Source organism: Phacochoerus africanus, chromosome 15 (genome assembly GCF_016906955.1).
Source record: "Phacochoerus africanus isolate WHEZ1 chromosome 15, ROS_Pafr_v1, whole genome shotgun sequence".
NCBI classification, from domain to species: domain Eukaryota; kingdom Metazoa; phylum Chordata; class Mammalia; order Artiodactyla; family Suidae; genus Phacochoerus; species Phacochoerus africanus.
The window spans coordinates 43461357-43484174 of record NC_062558.1 but is presented as its reverse complement, the minus strand read 5'-3'; the positions used below and the strand labels follow the sequence as shown (position 1 = coordinate 43484174).

Genomic DNA, 22818 nt, shown 5'->3' with positions numbered 1-22818 from the left:
TTTTATTCTAAATTTCCCCTCTTTTAACTTGTTAGACATACATACTTTATCCTCTTAGAGATTACAATATGCATCCTTTACAAACCAATGCAAATTATTACTTTTATTATCCCCAATAATCCCAGAATCTTAAAATATTTTAACTTAATTAACCCCTCTCAGGCCTTTTGTGCTACTGTCATACATTTTAGTTTTACATACATTTCAAACTTAAAACATAATATTGTTTTGTATGGTCAACATTCTTGTATTTTACATACACATTTACCCTTTATGATGTCTCTCATTCCTTCCTGCATTTCCATCTGGGATAACTTCCCTTCTGCCCAAAGTACCTCCCTTTAGCATTTATTGTAATGCAGTTCTACTACTGAAAAATTCCCTCAACTTTTTCTGAAAATATCTTTATTTCACTTTCATTTTCGAAGGGAGTTTTTGCTAGGAAAAGATTCCTAGGTTGACAGCTTTTTTTTTCTTTCATTACTTTAAAGATGGTCATTTCACTGTCTAGCTTTTTCTTTTCTTCCTTCATCATTTAAGATATCACAATCATGTTGATCATATTACTGCTCCTTTAAAAATAAACTGTCTTGGAGTTCCCATCGTGGCGCAGTGGTTAACGAACCCGACTAGGAACCATGAGGTTGCGGGTTCGGTCCCTGGCCTTGCTCAGTGGGTTAACGATCCGGCTTTGCCGTGAGCTGTGGTGTAGGTTGCAGACGCGGCTCGGATCCCGCGTTGCTGTGGCTCTGGCGTAGGCTGGTGGCTAAAGCTCCAATTCGACCCCTAGCCTGGGAACCTCAATATGCTGCGAGAGCGGCCCAAGAAATAGCAAAAAGACAAAAAAAAAACAAAAAACAAAACCTGTCTTTTCCCAACCCCTGATTGCTTTTAAAATTTTCTCTTTGTCATACTTTCCCTAAGTCCTATAATGAGGTGCAAAGATATGACTCCTTTGTACTCATCCTGTTTGGGGTGTTCTAAGTATTTTGATTCTGTAAGCTGTTATCTTTCATCATTTGGTAATATTCTTAGTATTATATCCTCAAATACTGCTTCTGTCTCATTCTCTCTCTTCTCTTTCTGGAACTCCAACTCTATTTGTGTTAGACCTTTTAAGCATGTCTCACATGTCTCTAATGCCCTTATTTCTTTTTTATATTCTTTTTTTCTCTGTATTTCAGTTACAGATTATCTAATGACCTGTCTCTCTATTTATTAACCCTGTCTTGCATTATGACAATCTGCCATTAGGTTCTAATATAAAATTATTTTGTCCATCTTTTCCTCTACTGTCTTGAAAATATTACAGTTATTTTTAAGTACTTGTCAGCTAACTCCAGAATCTGATTCATCTGTGGGTCTGTTTCTATGGCCTTGTTTATAAGCCATATGATCTTGCTTCTCAGGTATCAAATCTTTTTTTTTTTTTTTAACTGTATGATGAACACTGTAGAGTCCCTACATATTATTACTTTCTACCTCCAAATGAGACAGAGGGCTCCCCTTGTTCTCTGCCACACAGTTAGGGAGGGAGTTCATCACCCAATAGGGGACGGTGCTGGGCTAGTCTGGGTTGCCATTTTTGCAGGACTCAGTCTGCCTCTGGTTCACCCCTGTTCCCAAGGCCTGGTTCTCCATGGAGTTCGATGACAGATATTCCTCCCCTCAGCACTGGAGGAGTTCTGCCCTAAAGAAATTTTCATGATAGCTCTTTGGCCTTTGTCCTATTCAGCTTCAAAATTTGGCATATGTCTCGAAAGAGAGATTCATCATGTTTTGGGGGGCTCCTCTAGTTTCATCTGTTTTTTTGTTCTAGACCCAGAAACTTCTGGTTTTTCTGTCTCCATGAAGGAGTCTTCTGCCAGGAACCAAACCCAGATTCTCTTCTGCCCACTACACCTAGAATCAACAGCTGCCCCAGGTGATAAGTAGTTATAGATCTTCAGTGTCCACAGACCATGGCCCAGGATTTCATCTCTTGCCTGTTGTGTTTTCAGTTTCCTGCCACAGCAGATAGACACTTCAATACCGTTTAATATCACCAGGCTGTGGGAGATTTCAATGTGTCTTCCAGAAGCTCTTGGCCTGTTTCTTAAGATCCCCTCCAAATGTCTTGCTGAGGAAACCAGCTGTGGGTTTGAGGTTTCCCTCTTCCACCAAGTCTCCAATTTGTCATTCCAGTAATGTGTGACCACAAAACTTTGCTAGTTTCTCTTGCACCCAGTAGCAGCCCTCTGCCTCAGCTTCTGTCTCCAGAATCAGCAAGCTTCCGCAGAAAATACAATGGCTGGTAATGCTCAGTGTACCTCAGAATGATTCTCTCTCCTCTGGAGTTTTAGTCCAACTATCCCTCACTGACTCCAGAACACTACAGAGCCTTAAAAATATGACCTTGTTGTTGTTAGCATCTCTAATAAACTACACATATCTTGTACTACTAATTATATCTTGTACTACTGACATTCAATGAATTCCTGAATATGTATAAGATATTTAGTCATCTTAATATTTCCCAAAGCACAGTTTAAATATGCTTTTGAAATAAAAGCACTGATAAAACAGTTACTTCTTACCTCTTCATAAAACTTCACCTGAGGTACAGCTTCATTAATTTCATTCAAACAAAAATCTTTAAATAGCAAGAAACCTAAAGAAAAAGAACAAAAAATTTCAGGGTGGGCAATGAATGGAAATTTTATCCCACAGGGTGTTTTCATACTACTTTGTTTCAACCTCTTCCTCCCCTACCTTAAAAAAAAAAAAAAAAAAAATCTTCAAGAGGCTACTTAATTCCTAAAAGTAAACAATCCAGGTAAGGTAAGGGTATCACACACTTGGCTCCTTGCTTTGCGGTTCCTTCTCTCCCCTCCCACTTTTTAAAAATGCACAATTAACGGGGTCATCACCACTGAGTGCCACTGGTCACTAGAAGGAGAAGATTAACGAAAGAAACCAGAGATGCAGGGAGTAGAGAAGTGTTGGTAAGAATCACATGGAGCTAATAAATACTGTGCCCACAGAAAGAGAACTCAACTCCTTTAAAAACAAATAAACATACAACCAAAAAAACTTTCCTAACCTTTCTAGCCCTTTCGCTCACCACTTATTACCTCAAAATCCCAACCAAACACCCCATGCCAGAGCAGATCACCCATCCCCAGAGTATTTTTTTCTCCTTCACAACTCCATGCCTCATCTCCAAGCAATCAGTACCTTACACCTGGGATACCATCTCCACTGCAGTGCCTGGTACACAGTGGGGGAGGGGCAATAGATACTTATTGAATGTTTCCATGGCCCCTCCAGCATGCCTCTGCCAGAGCACTCAGCACACCCTCCTTAATTATCTGATTTACAAGTCTCCCACCCCAGTTCCAAACCCAGTACAGGGCTCAATGCCTCTCACCTAGTCAAGTCTCAGTGGATGAGTGAAGTTGAGCAAGACAAGCTGATCCCAGATGAGGGGTAGAGAGAGAGGAAGGTTATAAAAAGTCAAAAACAACGAAGGGGTTCAAAAAATTAAAGAACTGTTAGGATAAACAGAAGTTACAGGGGAAAAAATTGAAGAAAGACTCGAAAAAAATCTAAACTGCTGGGAGAGAGTAGACCTGAATTCCCCAGGTAGGACAGAGAGGGAAGGGAACAGCTTTGACGAGATTTTAATTCAAGTTAACCTCAGAATTGGGCAACTTCAGCTTGTCTGTTACTGCCCTGTAAATTCCCCTCCATGGTTCCAGGAACGTGACCTTTGAAGATGGTAAATGTTTGTTCATTGGAACCAGAAGAGAAGTACTTAGACTACTTGGTTAAAAGGGCAAGGCCAGACCAACAAGGGCTAGGTGCAGACCTGGGCCATGCTCATCTTATCAAGGAACCACAGCAAGGCAGACACAGGAAGGACACAGGGAATTCAAGAAGCAGACAAGGAGTCTACGTGTGGCTTAGCTAGTTAAGGAGCGGGCATTGTCACTGCAGTGGCTTAGGTCCCTGTTTTGGCGCAGGTTTGATTCCTGGCCCAGGAACTTCCTCAGGCCACTGAAGAAAAACCAAAATAAGAAGTGATAAGCAGGACAAATTGAAGATGTGACTCTGTACCTGTTTGCATATTAATATTTTTATTTTAAATTAGAGTAAGGTTGTCTTTTTGTTTTCATTCATTTCAAAGTCATTTTGAATCTCCCTTGTCATTTCTTCTTCGACTCATGAATCATTCAGAAATGTGTAGTTTCATTTCCCGATATTGGGGGGTTGTTTTTTTTTTTTCAGGTTTTTTTTTTTGTTATTGATTTTTGTTTAACTCTGTTGTGGTCAAAGAACATATTCAGTAGGATTTCAATGCTTTTTAAATTTATTGACACTTGGCCCCAAAGTTCAACTATCTAAGGGAATGTTTCATGAGTACTCAAACAAACAAACAAAGCAAATAGTATATGGGGTAGAGTGTTTCACTGATAAAGTAAAAAGGCAATTGAGCCAAGTTGGTCAATAGGGTTGACCAGGTCCTCTCAATCCTTACTGAATCCCTGCCTACTTCTTCTACCCATTACCTTCAGAGGACTGTTGAAATCTCCATTTGTAAATTGGGGGAGGGGGGAAAAAGAGGGAGGAGGATGGGGGGAGCTGAATGAACATGCAACTTAACATGTCTTTACAGACTTTAATGAAATTTCCATAGCCAATCTGTAAGATGAGCCAAAGAATTATTTTAACATCATATAAAGAGAAAAAAAACAGTATTTTCTTCGTGTCTGTACATAAACTGAAGAATTACTTTCTATCACAGCAGCCATGAAAATGGAAAGGCCAGAAGAAAGATATTTTGTCTTTTGGATAAATCCCAGATCATTGTGTTCCAGGCTGAAAGCAATTTACCTTCATTAGGCTTAAATTATATAAAAAAACAAATGAAGCATTACTTAGATTAGAACAAAAGCTAAAGGGCAAAAATGAGGAAATAATTTGCCTAACAGGTTCACTTCATCAGTGCAATTTCTCCAGATTTCAAACAATAAAAAATAGTGACCCAATACCTGCTTCCTAGATAACTGTGGAATGTGTTTACCCTTCTTTCTATATTTGAACCACTGCAAACTGCCTGAATACTGATTAACGTTTGAGTGCATATAACATCCAGGAAAGGCAAACTATCCCACTTGCCACCATAATATTTTGCAAAACTTAGGACTAAGAATTGTATTGCCTTTTATAAAATATTAATGATGATTTCATAATATATTAATATATATTTTAAATTGCTTTTAGAAAATATCAAGAACTTTTGAAAGTATTAAATATAAGCGGTTTCTATGAGAAATTAAATTTTAACCTCTTAAAAAGTTTAAAAAGGTGAAAGGGAAATATGGGAAAAAAAATCTTGCAAGAAATAATACTTGTCCTAGGTTTTACTAAGGAGATTCAAACACACGGAAGGAGGATGGATTGCATAACTGCTAAAAGTTCCTACTGTTATTTACTGGTTTGAAAAAGCATTTACTAAGTGTATACTAAGAGCCACTGTGCTATGCGTTGGTAAAGACAGACTTTTTCCTACAAGAGGATTACAGGTTGGTTTAAGGGGCAGGCAACAAGGCAGTAAACAAATGAAATAATTATAATTTATCATAAATGATATAAAAGAATTAAATATTATGCCAAGATCAACGTAACACAGAATGTTGATGACCTCTCTTAGCTGCAGGATGAATAAAGTACAAAGCATTTAAGATTAGAAAAGGCTAGAATGCCTAATCTCACACCTTCTGCTCAATACTGTGTTAGAGGTCTTAGCCAGTACAATAAGAAAAGAAAAAAAAATAAAGTTATTCAAATTAGAAAGGAAGGATTAAAACTAATTTTATTCAAAGACAACCTGGTTAACTATATAACAAATCCTATCTACAAAGTAACTACTAGAATATATAAGTGAATTTATTAGAAGGCCATATAATACAAGGTCACTAGTTAAGAATCAACGGCATTAGATATACTCACATCACACAGTTTTTAAACTGAATTTTGAAAAAGCCCATTTGCAATAACATTCAAACATAATCGATACTTAGGAATAATCAAATAAAAGATATGCAAGGCCACTATGTGGGAAACTACAAAATATTACTGAGAGATCTAAATAAATGGAAAGATACAGTCAGTTCATGGATTGGAAGATTCAGTATTGCTTAGATGTTAATTCTCCCCACATTGATCTATAGAGTCAGTGCAATCTCAATCATAATCCCCATTAAGGTTTTTTAAAAAAAAAAAAAAACTGACAAGCTGATTCTAAAATGTATATGAAAATGGAAAAAAACCTAGAAAACCCTAAGCATCTTGAAAAAAAAGCCCAAAGTTCAAGGACTTACACTGCTTAATTTTAAGATCCACTATATAGCCATGGTAAGAAACATAGTGTGGTATTGGTACAAGACTAAATCAATGGAACAGAAGAGAAGATCCAGAAATACATTCACACTTACATGTGGTCAAATTATTTTTAGCTAAGATACCAAAGCAATCTATTGGGAAAAGGAAGTCTTTTCAACAAACAGTGCTAGAAAAATATATCCAAATTGGGGTGGTGGGGGAAGACAACCCTTACCTCACACCTTTCAAAAAGTGAAGATCATAGAAATAAATGTAAAAGCTAAAACTGCAAAGCTTCTTGGAGTTCCCGTTGTGGCTCAGTGGTTAATGAATCCGACTAGGAACCATGAGGTTGCGGGTTCGATCCCTGCCCTTGCTCAGTGGGTTAAGGATCCAGCGTTGCCATGAGCTGTGGTGTAGGTTGCTGATGTGGCTCGGATCTGGTGTTGCTGTGGCTCTGGTGCAGGCCAGTGGCTACAGCTCTGATTAGACCCCTAGCCTGGAAACTTCCATATGCCACGGGAGCAGCCCTAGAAAAGGCAAAAAGACAAAAAAAAAAAAAAGCAAAGCTTCTAGAAAATATATAGAATATCTTCATAGAAAATATTTGTGCAGAAGTTTTCTTAGGTTACAGACAGAAATGATCAAGTTTGAGAATTTATGTCCATTAAAAGACACATAAGAAAAGACACAGACTAAATAAAATCTGAAAAACATGTATATCCGGTTTATAGAGACATTAGAAAAAACCTACAAATCAATTTTTTAAAGACATAATAAAAGAATGGGCAAAAATTTTTTTTTGAACACTTCACAAAGGAAGAGATCTGAATAGTCAATATGCACATGAAAAGGGCTCAACACCGGGGTCACTGATCATCCTGCAAATATACATTAAATCACTTTGAGCTACCACCTCACAACCAATGGAATGGCAGAGTTAGGAAGACTGACAATATCAAATTCTGGTAACCAGAAGTCTGAGTTGCTGAAAAGCATATACAATGTTCTGGACTCCCCATGCCTCTGAACCAACAGGCACAGAAAAGAATTACTGCGCTAGCTGGGAGGAGTGATCCTGATTACCAAGGGAAAATCTGGCTGCAACTCCACAATGGAGGGAAGGAGAGAAGGGAAGAAGAAAGGAAAGAAGAGGACGCTCTTCCTTAGCATCATATGCCAGCCAAACACTACAAAAGGGATGACAGAGTTAGAAAATCCACAGGTGCCAACATTAGGGGTTTGATAAAGAAGAGAATATTTACACAGTCTCAAAAGTAATGTCCCATAAAAGGGAAAGCAGATAGGCCACAGATTGGGAGAAGATATTTGCAAAATACATACCTGAGAGAGAACTTGTCTCCAAAGTACACAAATAACTTGCAAACTCAATAATGAGAACATAAACAATATTTTAAACAATATTTTAAAAAATTGAGTAGGATTTCAGATTTGAACACTTTCACCAAAAAAATACATTAATGTAAAATATGCACATGAAAAGATGTCCAACATTATCAGTCATAAGGAAAATGTCAATTAAAACCACAATGAGGTATCACTATATACTTCTTAGAATTGAGGACGAATTGCCTGCCATATCAGTAAACAAAGGATGTCACAGTCATCATTGAGGGCAGCCACCTCCAAGGGTTAGCCGGTGAGCCCTGAGGGAATTCAGGAAGGAAACAAAGAACACCTGCCATCCAGCAGCCATGAGACTGCAGCCCTCCTGAAGGTAAGCCCTCGGGAAACTCAGGATCTGAAAACACAGGACACCAGCTTCAGACAGCTGAGGTGCCTATTAAAGGAATGATTTCAGTGAGCTCAGACCTTTGCACCTTCCCATACACAGAAAAGCACTAAATTCCCTAACTGGAGATATCTGGTTTTCTTTTATTAACAGTAATCTTTTGTTTCTACTGCTTGTCCTTTGTTGCAAAACTCCTATATATCCCAGCTGCCCCCCTTGCCTCCTTGGAGCAGTTTTCCTGGGGCTACTTGAGATGCTGCCTCCCAGGCTTAAGTCCTCATTTTAACCCCAAATAAAACTTAACTCTCAACTTTTAGGTTGTACATTTTTTAAGTTGACAGAATAGTAAATAAATAAAGAGACAATACCATTGCTGGTGAGGAAAGGATATGGACTAACTGCAACTCTCAGACTGCTCGTAGGAATGCAACTTGTACAGCATCACTGGAAAATATTTCTTTAAGGTTAAATACCCATTCGCTTTTCAACCCAACAACCCCACTCCAAGGTATTTTATCCAAGAGGAATGAAAATTTACATTCACACAAAAATCTGAGCACAAATATCTATAGTAGCTTCACAAATAATATTAAAAAAACTGGGTATAACCCAAACGTTCTTCAACTGATGACTGGATAAACTGTGATGTTTTCATACAATGGAACACTACTCAACAAGACAAAGGAATGAACTGTGGATATATATACACCGTACCTGAATCTCCAATGCTCTGTACTAAGTGAAATTAGCCCCACTGAAGTACCTGTTCACACACCCAGCAGCAATGGATCTGCTCCCGTTTTAATACCCCTGGCCATACCAAAAGTGTGTTATGAAACCTCTGGATCTCTTGACAATGCGAAAGATTAAGAAAAATAATAGTATTTGAGTAACTTCAGTTTGCATTTTGCCAAATTTTTAATATAAAGTCAAAAATCTTTTCACATGTTTAGGTTCTATTTTTACCTTGGGTTATGGGTCTTTTGCTCGCAAGCGACTAGGGACTTTGGAACTGGGGTCTGCTGGTCAGCACCCCTCCACCTCTCAGGTACATGGCCCCATCTGGGTAGACATGGGTGACCTACACGTCCATTTCTGGTTCCTTGTTTGCTGATGGCGTTCACTGGCAACACCTCTAGCGTCTCCCCATTAAACATGACACTGGTCTCTGGAGTAGCTGGCAGTATTGTATTTAGAAAGGATGCACCTAAGTCGTTGTTTGCTCCTGGGCTCTGGGAAATTACCCAGTCTTGTGCGTTTTCCTCTCTAAGCCCCGACACAGTGGTTAGGACTGAATCAGCTTGATAGACATTTGATAAATTCACTAGGGAAGATCAGCATGGCTTGAGCTACAGTCACAGATGGTTGCAGTGAAGAGTGAAGTACAGGCTGGGCATGGAGAAATTGGTGGGCCACAGAGCTGAGAGGAAGAACAAGTCCTCAGAGGCAGGGAATTTCCATGGAGATAAGGATGGATGAGACTCTGAATCTGGACAGAGGGTCCTCCAGGAGAGAGGGAGGGGTGCTCTGTCCCAGGCTGGGATGTGGGAGGATAGCTGGGCTTCGCCAGCAGGCTCCATTTAAAAGAATACCGGCATGAGTATTTATTAGTTACACAATGCTTACTGTGTGCTAAAAGCTTCGAATGCCCAAGAGCCTGCTGGGGAATGGTTTTTAATAGAAGTGGGTGATTGTTTCATGAAAAATTAAACTCGGCTCTCAAAGTCAGGTCTGAGGATTTTAGAGCTGGGACCCTTTCTCCTCAACACAGCAAAGCTGAATCCTTACTCCTTCCGCTTCCTCAGGAAGCTCATCTGCCACCGTGTCCGTCCCGAGATGACCCTTTTCTCCCCACCCACTCCCCGAAGCCCACCTAGAACAGGTATTAATTGTTGACTGCTATGTACTTACAGTGCCTGCCTACCACCTCCCTCTGAGTATTTCTACCGTAATGTGAATATGTTATCAAAAGCCTTCAGGGCTCAAAAAAGTAGAACTTGATAGTGGAACGCCAGGCTGCCACTGCCAACCTTTGGAGGTAAGAAGGCCCACAGCCTGCTGCTGCAACACCTCAAGTGACTTGTGGTTGGAGTTACTTTTCATATCTTTTTTCTTTTTCTTTCTTGGCTGTCAGCAGCTTGATGTGGGATCTCAGTCCCCAGACCAGGGATTGAACCCAGGCTGCAAGCAGTGAAGGCACCGAATCCTAACCACTAGACCACCCATTTTTCATATCTTTGGTGTAAACTGTATTGAATCAAAAAGGATTTCTTACTAGAGCAATGAGATGGTTTCTGTGATTATTTAGTCCAAATTCATTTTAAATTATAACCAGCTGACTCCAGTCGTTTGTTAACTGAATGACATAGGTATTTTTTTTTTTGGAAAGTTACATGGTAAGTTTAATAACTGTAATGTTGTATGCTCAGGGCCTTACATCTTCTCCCAGGAGTAGGGATGTGGCCACAGGAAGCTCCTTCCACTTGTTGTACATGGCGGGGACAGCTACCTGGCTGCACTCCTGTGACCTGTACTCAACAAAGACACCCAACTGAGCCCTCTATTTCCCTGGACGCTCATGCTAATGCCCATCCCAGCAGTGCACGAGGCCAAGGTGAAGGTGATGGACAGGACAGCTGAGGTAATATTGGTGGGCCATTATGTCACTCCTGGCATTGCACTCCTCACACGGAGAAAATAATCACACACTTTACAAGGGTATGCCTACTCCTTACACAAAATGCTATAAATTAGAGTAATGGCAGCTGAAAGGATTTCATGCTAAAACAAAAAGACATCCAAAAAAAAAGGAATCAATTCTTCTGATGTATGAAATACTAAACAAGGTGCTTTTGAGTCACAAAGAAGAAAGAGCATCAGAGGTTATCTTTGGTCTCAAGGAATGTGGATTCCAGTTAGAGCAATAGCATGGAAGGGCACCTGGTAACCACAGAAAGTGCCAAATAAAAGGCACCTGCGTGCAACAAGAATATCAGAAAATGGACTGTTTGTGGTCAAGCTCATCTTGAATGGCTGGATCTGAGAAGCACACAGGCCAGAAGGTGGTGTCCCACAGAGGGGGACAGAGTGGAGACAAGGCATAAGGTGATGGGGCAGAAGCCTCATCAGTGAAGTACCTGCTGGAAGAAGACAAAGGAAAAAAAGACTGAGGCCCGTTTGGGTGACTTGAATGACGGAACTCTATCCTGCAGTGGGGGCTCAGGATAGGTTTAGAGCAGGAATGTGACAGGACCACATGGTGTTTACAATTCCCCCTTAACAGTGAGAAGAGGGAAAGAGAGCCGGTTCTGGGAAGTGTAGGCCAGTAGTAATTCACATCGCGTAGCCCAGAGTCTGGATTAGGGTTCCCACACAGGTGTATACCAAGATGCTGGCGGTGGAGATGGAAGATGACAGGGTTTGTGTGACAAGGAGAGGGGCTACAAGGCATCAGTTTGGGGCCCTGGGTGGCAGAGAGGATGGTGGCTTCGTTAACATCAATAGGAAGAGCAGAAAGGGGGTAAATGGGGGTGGCGGTGGTTTCTGAGTTCTGGGAGCAGATGATCAGGGAGGTCTTGGATGTGGAGTCAAGGGCAACACATGACACCAGAAGTGATCTCTGCTCAGATGAGCCACAAGGCTTGTGACAAGCCGGCTCACTAAGGCTGGAGGCAAAGCAGGGGGACCAGGTGTGGTGATCTGGGGGATCAGCCTGGACAGAGAGGGATGCACACACTGCCAAGGCTGACAGCCTCATGCAGCCTTGAGGGAAGGGAATTAGAAGATGCTCAATTCCGTCACATCCACTGGCCATTGTGACTCATCACCTCCTCCTCTTTCTGTGTATTCACTCGTTCCTTCCCTTTCATTGTTGTAAACAATTTAAAGAAATACACTTTATAGAATTATTTATTCCCCTAAATTATAAAAATTAAGTATACTATCCCAACACGGCCTTTGAGTTCTTGAGCCTTCCTTTCCCTCACTCTCCATGTTCATTAGCCAATCTATTAGGTTCTACCTCCAGAATAAATTCCAATGCACCCCTTTCCTGCATCTCCATGGCCCTCATTTGATGTAAGCCACCACCGTCAACTTCCTGGGTGGTAGCGGGAACCTCCAAATTCATCTCCCAGCTTCCACTCTCCCACTTTCCATTAGTATAATTCATTCACCATAAAGAGGCTGGAGTGATCTTAAGACATATCAGGTGTGGTCAAAACATGCCAGAATTTCTCATTACACATACAGTAAAACCCTGACTTCCCCCCCACACCCACCCACCCACCTTCTGCCTATCTTGGCTTCTGGCTATTTCTAGAACACCCTCTGCCCTCTCCTGCCCCCAATGATTACCATGCTGTTCTGTCTTCCAAGAATGCTCTTCCCTCTCAGTTGAGAACACTCTTCCACCTGATCCTCACAGGGGCTCCTTTCTCGAAACCAATCACTTCTTCAAGTCACTTCCTCAAAGAAAACTTCCCTAAATAACTAATTTAAGCAATCGCCTAGCCTGTTTCTTTCTTGTCATCTGCTTTCATTATCCACATAGCCCTGAGAAGATGCCTAGACCTGACTCATATTCATGACACCCCAGAGTCAGATGGCCCCCACACCCCACCTATGGTCAGTACACCCTGGACTCAAGCTTCTGTTGTTGCCAACAAGCTGTGTGGTTTTCGGCAATTCTTTGTGCTAATAGTCCTTAGTTTCCTGATCAGTAAAACAAAGGGACTGGGATAGATAAAATCTAATGTTTCATTTAAGCTAACATTCTATGGCTTCATGAACTGAACTGGGGTAGATTTTTATTTTTTTTTTTATTTTTTTATTTTTTGCTGTTGCTCTTACTGCTGTTTGGACAGATGGAGTGGTGGCAGGGGAGGGGGAGATAAAGGGGAAAAAAAGAGTAAAGGAAGAAAGGTAGGAGGCAACAGAGGAGGAAGAGAAGACAGAGAGAGGGTGAGGGTTTTTACGGAACCACTTCTTGTGGGAAACTAATCATACTGCTTTGTCCTAGCAACAAGAAGCTACTTCAGGAAGAAACTAACCACTTCATGCACAGAAGTTGCAGCACTAGTTAGCCGGATCTCTACTGCTGTCCCTTAAGATGTTTCATAGGCATTGTTGGCTCAAGACAGTAACTGAGAGCCTGAGCTCTTAGGGAGCAGCAGACTCCAACTCTATAAGGTCAGTTCCAGCTCAGCCATCACCGTGTAGGACACTGGACAAGTGGCTTCACCTCTGAATGCCAGTCCCTTCATTTGTAAAATGGGCTGACACTGACCTCGGCATGGGGTCATTTTGAAGACTGAATGAGATCTGTCTATAGAACACTAAGCCCAGAAGGGCTTGATGATGGCCTGTTATCATTCAAATGGTACTGATGCTGACTTTTTCAAAGCTACTTCTGAAGTTCACCTGTACTGCTACATGGGGATAAGTCAGAAACACATTGTCACTGTCTCTGTATCACCATGTAAAGCTACAACAAGGGTGTCAGGTGTCTAGGGTTTTACAGGTAGGCCCAACTGCATATACCTAACCCATTCTCCTGCCAAGAGCCAAATGCTTTATTTCAAAAATAAAATTAAACTGAATCACTTTGCTGTACACCTGAAACTAACACAACATTGTAAATCAACTATATTTCAATAAAGTGTTTTTTAAATTAAAACCTATCCCTAACATAAAATAAAATGATACTTTAGGACTTAATATGGTAACCAGAGCTGGACTTATCCTTCCACCACAACAACCAGAAAACTGGACAAAACATACGAAATAACTGTTTTCAGACAGAGGAAGGGCTATGGGCCCTGAAAGGAGGGAGATAAACCAGAAGGACCTCAGGATGGGTTGGCTCTTGCCCTGGATATTTTCTGAAACGTGGAGGTTGGAGGGAGACCCAAGCAGACCCTGTGGTCCTGCTGAGGGGCGGGCACCAGGAGCTCAGGGAAGACGAGGTGCCTGGAAACACCAGAAAAATAAATGAAATGAAGAGCTATATGGCTAATAGGCCGGGGTGGGGGGGGGGGGGGCAACAATGTACTAGCATACACGCAATCCAAAAGGAGACAGGAAAAGAAAAAAACAACAAGGAAACAAATAGAAGGTGAGATTTAAATCCAACTATATTGGTAATTATGGAACTGTAAATGGTCTGTCTACAGAGTCTAATGAAAAGGCAGACTAAAGAGTAGATGCACCATGCAGACACTAATATCAAGAAAGCTGGAGTGATTATATCAACATGAGGCAAAGCAGATGTCAGAATCATATATTATTACCAGGGTAGAGGACTTCTCATCAGGATAAAAGTGGTCAATTTATCAAGATGATGAACCATCATGTGTGTGTACCTTTCACAGGAGAAGCCACAATGCCCCTCGTAGGCACTTACCAAGGAGAAATAAATGACAGTATTTGTCCATGAGCAACTTTATTAGGGATCATTTGACCCAACATGTCCACAGCAACTTTTTTCATAATTGCCCCAAACTGGAAGCAACTCTTTATGTCCATGAACAAGTAAACAGGTGTTACACCTGTGAATTTTGTTACACAAGTAAATTGTGTTACAATAAAATACTATTCAGCAGTAAAAGAAACAAAATCCCAACACAGGCAAAGAATGGACCTTGAGGGACTGTGCTGAGGTAAAGGAGACAGACCCAAAAGAGTGACAGGATCTGACTGCACTGATAGGATATTCTAGAAAAAGCAAGTGTAACCTATCTGACTGAAAGCATATCAGTGGTTACCTGGGGCTGGGGTCAGTGACTTACAAAGGGGCAAGAGTGTACTTTTTTAAATGATGGAAATGGTCCAGGTATGGACTGTGGTAGTAGGTACATGGTCGTACACTTTTGTTAAAACTCAAACTCTATACTTAAGTTGGATACGTTTTATCAAGAACATTTTATACCTCTAGAGAACTGCTTTTAAGAAAAACAAGGAGGAATTCCCGTTGTGGAGCAGTGGTTAACTAATCTGACTAGGAACCATGAGGCTGCAGGTTCGATCCCTGGCCTCGCTCAGTGGGTTAAGGATCCAGCCTTGCCATGAGCTGTGGTGTAGGTTCCAGATGCGGCTTGGATCCCGCGTTGCTGTGGCCCTGGCGTAGGCTGGTGGCTACAGCTCCGATTAGACCCCTAGCCTGGGAACCTCCATATGCCGTGGGTACGGCCCTAAAAAAGGCAAAAAGACCAAAAAAAAAAAAAAGGAGGAAGAAGAACAAGGAGTTCCCATCATGGCGCAGTGGAAACGAATCCGACTAAGAATCATGAGGTTGCGGGTTCAATCCCTATCCTCGATCAGTGGGTTAAGGATCTGGCGTTGCTATGAGCTGTGGTGTAGGTAGCAGATGCGGCTATGGCCAGGAGCTCTAGTTCCAATTAGATCCCCTAGCCTGGGAACCTCCATATGCAGTGGGTACGGCCCTAAAAGGACAAAAGACAAAAAAAAAAAAAAAGAACAAAAGTATACAGCCTACTTATCAGTGAACAATTGGATCCTCAGATATGTGGTGTCTCACGAGGAGGAAATCAGGCATATTCTGAAAATCATAAGCTAAAAAGTAACAATGGAAGAAAAGGGCCTGAATCAATGTTCTCAGGAGGCTATCCTATTTCAAGTTCTTTTCCATCACCAATTCTGAACCCACTTGTTGGTTTAAAAGTAGAAGCCACAAAACAAAATTAATTTCAATCTTCTTAAAGAGTCACAGATTATATGGGAAGCAAATGGATTCCTCAAGAGCAAACTTTAAGGACAACGAATTAAGGTTGAGCGGTATCAAAGCAGTGAAAATTTCAATTAAGGCGAAAACAAAGATATCTTTGGAGAATAAGTGGGTCTTACAAGGTAGGAATGTTTGCTTCTTGAAGAAGTTGTCCTAGTTTCTCTCTGTGTTCCACTGTTATAAATAGCCTCTTTGAGGAACAAGAACTACTCTCCCCACCCCACCCCCCTTTGCTAGGATTTCTCTTCTAAACCAAATTGTAAGAATCTTCTCTGCTCATCAGTAAGCAGAAAGTAAGTAGAGTCAGAACACAGCTCTGAGCTTTAGGGTTGACCTAAAAGCATCAGGAAGAACACAAAGGAGGTGTGAAAATACTCTTGAGCAGATGGCTGCTGTGCAAAGCAAGTTACCTTAATTCCAAAAGGGCGTGAACACAGTCATCCACCTATATCCTCAGCCTCTTATCTGAGCCTCTCCTTCATCTTCTGACTGCTACTGAACCCAAGGACACTGTGCTCCTACAAGTTCCTATCCCTCCTGCCCTGCTCAGTACCACAATACAATTCATTACAAATCTAGCTTCTCTTCAGATGACTTCTCACCACCTCCAGTGCTAGCCCGCTGGTCCCAAAGCTGGGATCATCTCTCACGGGCATGCTGCAGCACTCCCACTCCTTGTTCAAATGGCACTAGGACGATGCTCCGTCAACACCTGAGTCAGGTGTGCTCCCCCGCTGTCCAAACATTCCCATGTCCCATCTCATGACGATAAAAGTAGAAATCCTTTGTGACTGCCTAAAAAGTCTCCCTGACCACCCTCTACCTACCTGTCACACAGTCACTCGCAATGCAGCCTCCTTGCTGTGATTCCAATCCTAGGGTGCCTGCTCTGCTAAGCCCTCTGCCTGAACCCACTTCCCCCAAATACCCAGGGGCTCCCCTCCCTCACCTCTCTGGGGCACTGTGCAACTGTCCCTTTTATAAGTGGTGTGTCCTCTGAACATCCTGACCCTCTAACCTCTCTACAATTCTCCATGACACTTATCACCATGAAGACAGTGTGTATGTGTTGGTCTGTCTTCCCCCGCAGAATGTCAGTTCCACAGATAAGCCGAAGTCAGTGCTGCTCACGGATGCATTCCCCAGAGCTAACAAGAATACATGGTACACAGTGAAACTTACTAAATGACTAAAATTTTAGCAGATTTCAAACAAAGCCTGATAACCGCCTCACTGTATACCTCTACATTTTCTGATCTTAACTTTGACTATTACCAGAGTCAAGACCTGGATGCAACCTAAATGTCCATTGACAGATGACTGGATAAAGAAGATCTGTGTGTGTGTGTGTGTGTGTGTGTGTGTGTGTGTGTGTGTGTGTGTGTGTGTGTGTGCGCGCGCGCGCGCGCGCGCGCGCGCGCACACACACATACAATAGACTATTACTCAGGCTAAAAAACGAATGAACTAATGCCACTGGCAGCAACATGGATGGACTTAGTCCATCTAATTCGATCCATTTTTTTAAACCTTTTTTCCTCCAACATTTATTGGGATTGACTTGGTTGGAACTGGCAAAAGTGTTTCATAACTAGTGATATATCCACAGGTAGCTGTTTCTAGAATTAGTACTTTAAGAAAACACACAGGCATGAATTTTCATACCAAGTGAAGTAAGTCAGACAGAGAAAGACAAAGACCATATGATATCATTTATATGTGGAATTCAAAAAAAATGATAGAAATGATTTACAAACAGAAATAGGCTCACGGAAATTAGAAAACAAACATGGTTACCAAAGGGGAAAGAGGGGAAGGGATAAATTGGGAAATGGGGACTAAAAGATACATACTACTGCATATAAAACAGATAAACAACAAGGACCTACTATATAGCCCAGAGAACTATGGTCAGTATCTTATAATAACCTATAGTGGAAAAGAATCTGAGAAAGAATATATATGTATGTTTAACTGAATTGCTTTGGTATACACCTGAAACTAATTCAACACTGTAAATCAACTATACTTCAATTAAACAACAATAACTCTATACACAGGCTGATTTCCACACCAACTTTTCCTGGTGACAGGTAGAAAAAAAGCAGTTGTGAAGAGCCTGTCTCCAATTCAGACTCTGCTTTCGGGGGCTGAGCAAACTTATCACATGATTTTACCTCGCATAGAAAACACCTGTGCTGTATTTATTACACAAGCAGCCATCACTGTCCTAAACCAGTAGTAATTCCCATCAACCGTGTGCTCAGAGGAGCTCAGGAAAAATTAAGTAGCAAGCATCTAAAAGGTCAGAGATAGGGAGTTCCTGCTGTGGTTCAGTGGGTTATAAGCTCGATGAGTATCCATGAGGATTCGGGTTTGATCTCTGATCCCTGGCGTTGCTCAGTGGGTTAAGGATCTGGCGATGCTGTGAGCTATGGTATAGGTCACAGACACAGCTTGGATGTGGCATTGCTTTGGCTGGGCATAGGCTATCAGCTGAAACTCCAATTCAACCCCAGGCCTGGGAATTTCCACGTGACACAAGTGTGGCCCTAAAAAGCAAAAATAAATAAATTAATTAATGTATTTAAATAAAAAATAAAAGATCAGAGATAGAGTTGCCAGCTTGCAGATCAGGGGTCTGGTGGTCATATGCCAGCATCCCCACAGTTCTAGTGATGAGCAGATGTTAAAGGATTGTGCCGTTCTGGTAAAACTGTAGCTCAGAATTCTGAGTTTTTCTTGAAGCAAAAATCTGGCCTTATCTTAGAACCTGAATGATGGCTTTAAAAAGGAAAACCAGCCCAAATAAACTGGTTTAAAATAAACAACAAAAAAAGACAACTGAATTTCCCATAGAACTTGTTTAAGCCATTTTTTACCCTCTTGGAAAGCTGCCCCAAATCTCTCAGAGGGCCCCAGTTTTCAGAGTTGTATAGGCTGTGTGGCAGGGCAGGTGGCGGCTCTGACAGGCTTGGCTGGAGCCAACACAGATAAGGGGTCTGCCCAAAGGACTGCCTGCCAGTGGGGTTTTCAGTAAGAGCCTGTCTCTCTTCTTCAGTGTCCTCCCTCTCTGGGCAGCATTTCTATTAAGAAACACAAGTTGAAACTGAGCAGAATCTGTGCCCATCACTTCTGTGGGTTCCCTCACCACTGGCTGCCTGAGGCTGGGTGGCCTCTTCAGTTGAAAATCCAATTAGCTGTGCTTAGTCAAGTGTTTACCTCTGCTATTTGCAAGTTTAAATGGATCTTTAACTCTTTCCCTCAATAAAGTCTCCAAGGAGGCATGGATAATGGAGGCAGAACTGAAGGGGGCCCTAGGTTTTTCTTCTCTGTAGGGGCTGGTGACTCTGGGTAGGAGGGAGTTTTATAGGTCAGGTAGGGTGGGACTGGGACCGGCTGTGACTGTCCCTCAGGGAGGGTGTTCGTCCCCAGAAGGCCCCGCCTAGGGACAGAAACAAACACTTCCAAACGAAAGTGGAAATAAAAGAGAAAAAGACTGAAGCTGGTTCTCAGGTTAAGATTCCCCTCTCTCTAACCACATGCAAAAGGGCTCAATTTGCTATCACTTCACACTGGTCTTGGAACCAGAAGTTGCACAGCTCTAAGTATTTGCGGATTTTAGCCATCCACTCTGTTTTGAAGCACAAAGCACTTCAAGCAATAATTGTATAATTATAAAATAGATTTGGTTTGTTCTTTGAAACCGACCAAAAACGTAATCTTAAAATGTTTTCTTCTGTGTCACTTTTTTTCCCAGTATTTCTGTGGTCTTTTATAGTTACTGAATTTAAAAAAATAGTGCCTATGACATATCTGTGTTCATCTTTATTTCTATGGGTTCTGTTGAGAAAATATTCTTAAAAAGGAGTTTGTAAGGCAGTAATTTCTGCCTTTCCAGTGTATTTATTTTATGATGAAATTTTTTATAATGAAACATACACAGTTTTTTTTCAAAGCCCATGGCAAGTATACTTCTTATGCCTTAAACCCAAATGCCAAATATAATTTATGCATTCCTCCTACCTAAATGTTCTTTGAAATCATGCTAAATATTCATTAAACCAATATTAATAACTATTTAAGAAATCAAAGTGAAAAGAAAAGGCATCAGATTGGAAAAAAAGAAGTTCGTTTTTATTCAGAGACAGGATGCTGCATGTAGAAAATACTAAGGAATTCACATATGCACACACACACATCTACTAGACAGATTAGTTCAGCAAGAGCGCGGGATACAAGATCACAATAAAAAACTCATTCTATTTTCATGTACTAGAAGGGAACAACCAAAATGAAATTTTAAAGAAACAATTCCAGGAGTTCCCGTCATGGCACAGCAGAAACAAATCCAGCTAAGAACCATGAGGTTGTGGGTTCAATCCCTGGCCTCGCTCAGTGGGTTTAAGATCCGGCATTGCCGTGAGCTGTGGTATAGGTTGCAGATGTGGCTAGGATCTGGTGTTGCTAGGATCTGATGTTGCTGTGGCTGTGGCTGTGGCTGGCAGCTGCAGCTCCAATTAGACCCCTAGCCTGGGAACCTTCATATGCCGCAGGTGTGGGCCTAAAAAAAAGAAAAAAAAAATTCCATTCACAAAAGCATCAGAACATTAAACTATTTGTGAATAAATTTAATGAGACATAGAAGACTGAAAAATACAAAGCACTGCTAGGAGAAATTAGAGACAAACTAAAATTATAGAGACATTTTATTTTCATGGATTGGAAGACTGAATATTGTTAGAATAGCAGTTCTCGGCAAATTGATCTATAGATTCAACATAATCCCTGTGAAAATCTGAGTAGGAATTTTTTTTTTTTGCAGAATTTGACAAATTGATGCTAAAATTCATAAGAAAATGCAAAGGATTCCAAAGAGCCAAAAACAATTTAAAAAAAAAAGGAATAAAGTAGGAAGATTTTTATTTCCTGATTTCAAAACTAACTATAAAGCTACCATAATCAAGACAGTGTGGTACCAGCATAAGGACAGACACATGCATCAATGGAACAAAACTGAGATTCCAGAAATAAGTCCTTAGATTTATGGCCAATTAACTTTGAAGGAAATGTGCCATGATAATCCAAAGGGGAAAGACAACTTTTTTTCCAAAACAAACAAAAAACCCAGACTTACCAGACAACTGAATATCCACATGCAAAAAAGATGAATTTAGACCCTTACCTCACATCACACATGATAATTAACTCAAAAAAAAAAAAGATTAAATGTAAAAGCTAAAAAGATAAAACTTCTAGAAGAAAGATAGAAAAAAATCTTTGCGGAATCCAGCTAGGTAAAAATTTCTTAGATATGAATGACACCAAAGTATGAGTCACTTAAAAAAAAAAAGGTAATAAATTGGACCCCGTCAAAATTAAAAACTGCACTTGAAAAGTCAGCATTAAGAAATGAAAAAGAAGGAGTTCCCGTCGTGGCGTGGCGCAGTGGTTAACGAATCCGACTAGGAACCATGAGGTTGCGGGTTCGATCCCTGCCCTTGCTCAGTGGGTTAAGGATCCGGCGTTGCCGTGAGCTGGGGTGTAGGTTGCAGACGCGGCTCGGATCCCGCGTTGCTGTGGCTCTGGCGTAGGCCGGCGGCTACAGCTGGCGGCTACAGCGCCGATTCAACCCCTAGCCTGGGAACCTCCATATGCCGCGGGAGCGGCCCAAGAAATAGCAACAACAACAACAATAACAACAACAACAAAAAAAAGAAATGAAAAAGAAGCCACTGACTGGAAGGAAATATCTGTATATTACACAACCGATGATAAGTAACATAAATACAAACACTTTTTTAAATGGGCAAAAGATTTAAACAGACATTTCACCAAAGAAGATTTTAAGAATGGCTAATCACAGCATGTGCAATATCATTAATTGTTAGGGAAATGAAAATCAAGAGCACAATGAAGCAGCATTCCACACCCGCCAGGAGGGCTGGAATCAGACAACAGCCAGTGCAGAAGAGGCTAAGGCAAACCCGGAACTCTCATAAAATGAAGGTTTTTATAGTACAATTGAGAGAACAAGTAGGGATTTCTTAACAAGTTAAACATGAATTACTATACACCCAGCAATTCCACTCCTGGTTGCAATACACACATCCACACTTGTACATCCAAGTTCACAGCAGCAACATTTGTAATCGACCAAAAGTGGGAGTAATTCAAAGCTCCATCAACTGGTGAAGGGCTGAACAAAATGTGGTCTACCCACATACAGGAAAATTAGTCAGCAACAAAAGGGATCAGAGGACTGGGACACACACTGTGGATGGACCTCCAAAACCTCACGCTAAAGGAGAGAAGCCAGACACAGAAGACTATAGCATATCCTGCAAGATCCCACTCCTAGGAAATGTTCAGAAAAGGCAAATTGCCTGGGGCTGGGAGCTGGAAGTGACTACAAGTGGGCACAAGGGGTCTCTTTGAGACATGCAAACGTTTTAAAATTGGATTGTGGTGCTGGTTGCACAACTCTCAATTTACTAAAACTCATCAAATTCTACACTCCCCATGGGTGAACTCTATGACATGTAGTTCCATGCCTCAAGAAAGTTGTTTAAAAGAGGAAAAACTGCAGAAGTGTTGTGTTGACCAAAAACCACCAACATTATCTCACATAAATTCAAAAAGATTAATATGCAGACTCTGGATTAAGCTCTGAAGTCAGAGTGAGAAAATGAAATGTCTTCCGTGGCAATAATGATGTGATGTAATATTACATTAACCATGATGTTCTTTATACATGAGAGTAACATTTGCATACCTTATGAATTAAGCATCTATTTTGGAGTCTCCTTATAATCGGAAACATCTTTCTCTAACAGGAGAGGGTATGCAGACAGAGGCTGACAGACAGATGGAATTTATCAAATGATATGTGCCCCACGTGCATATGAGGAAACTATGATTTCAGACTCTCAGAGAAGACAATGGTGGCAAAATC

General features: G+C 41.1%; 1 protein-coding gene across 1 annotated transcript in view; it reads right to left on the bottom strand.

Annotated features, from left to right (window-relative positions):
- Window positions 1-22818, bottom strand: part of GRK3 (G protein-coupled receptor kinase 3) — a 128144-nt gene that overhangs the window by 70037 nt on the left and 35289 nt on the right. Inside the window, exon 3 of the mRNA XM_047762235.1 lies at window positions 2577-2650. Coding sequence (XP_047618191.1) covers window positions 2577-2650 — 74 coding nt within the window. The remainder of the gene's footprint in view (window positions 1-2576; window positions 2651-22818) is intronic.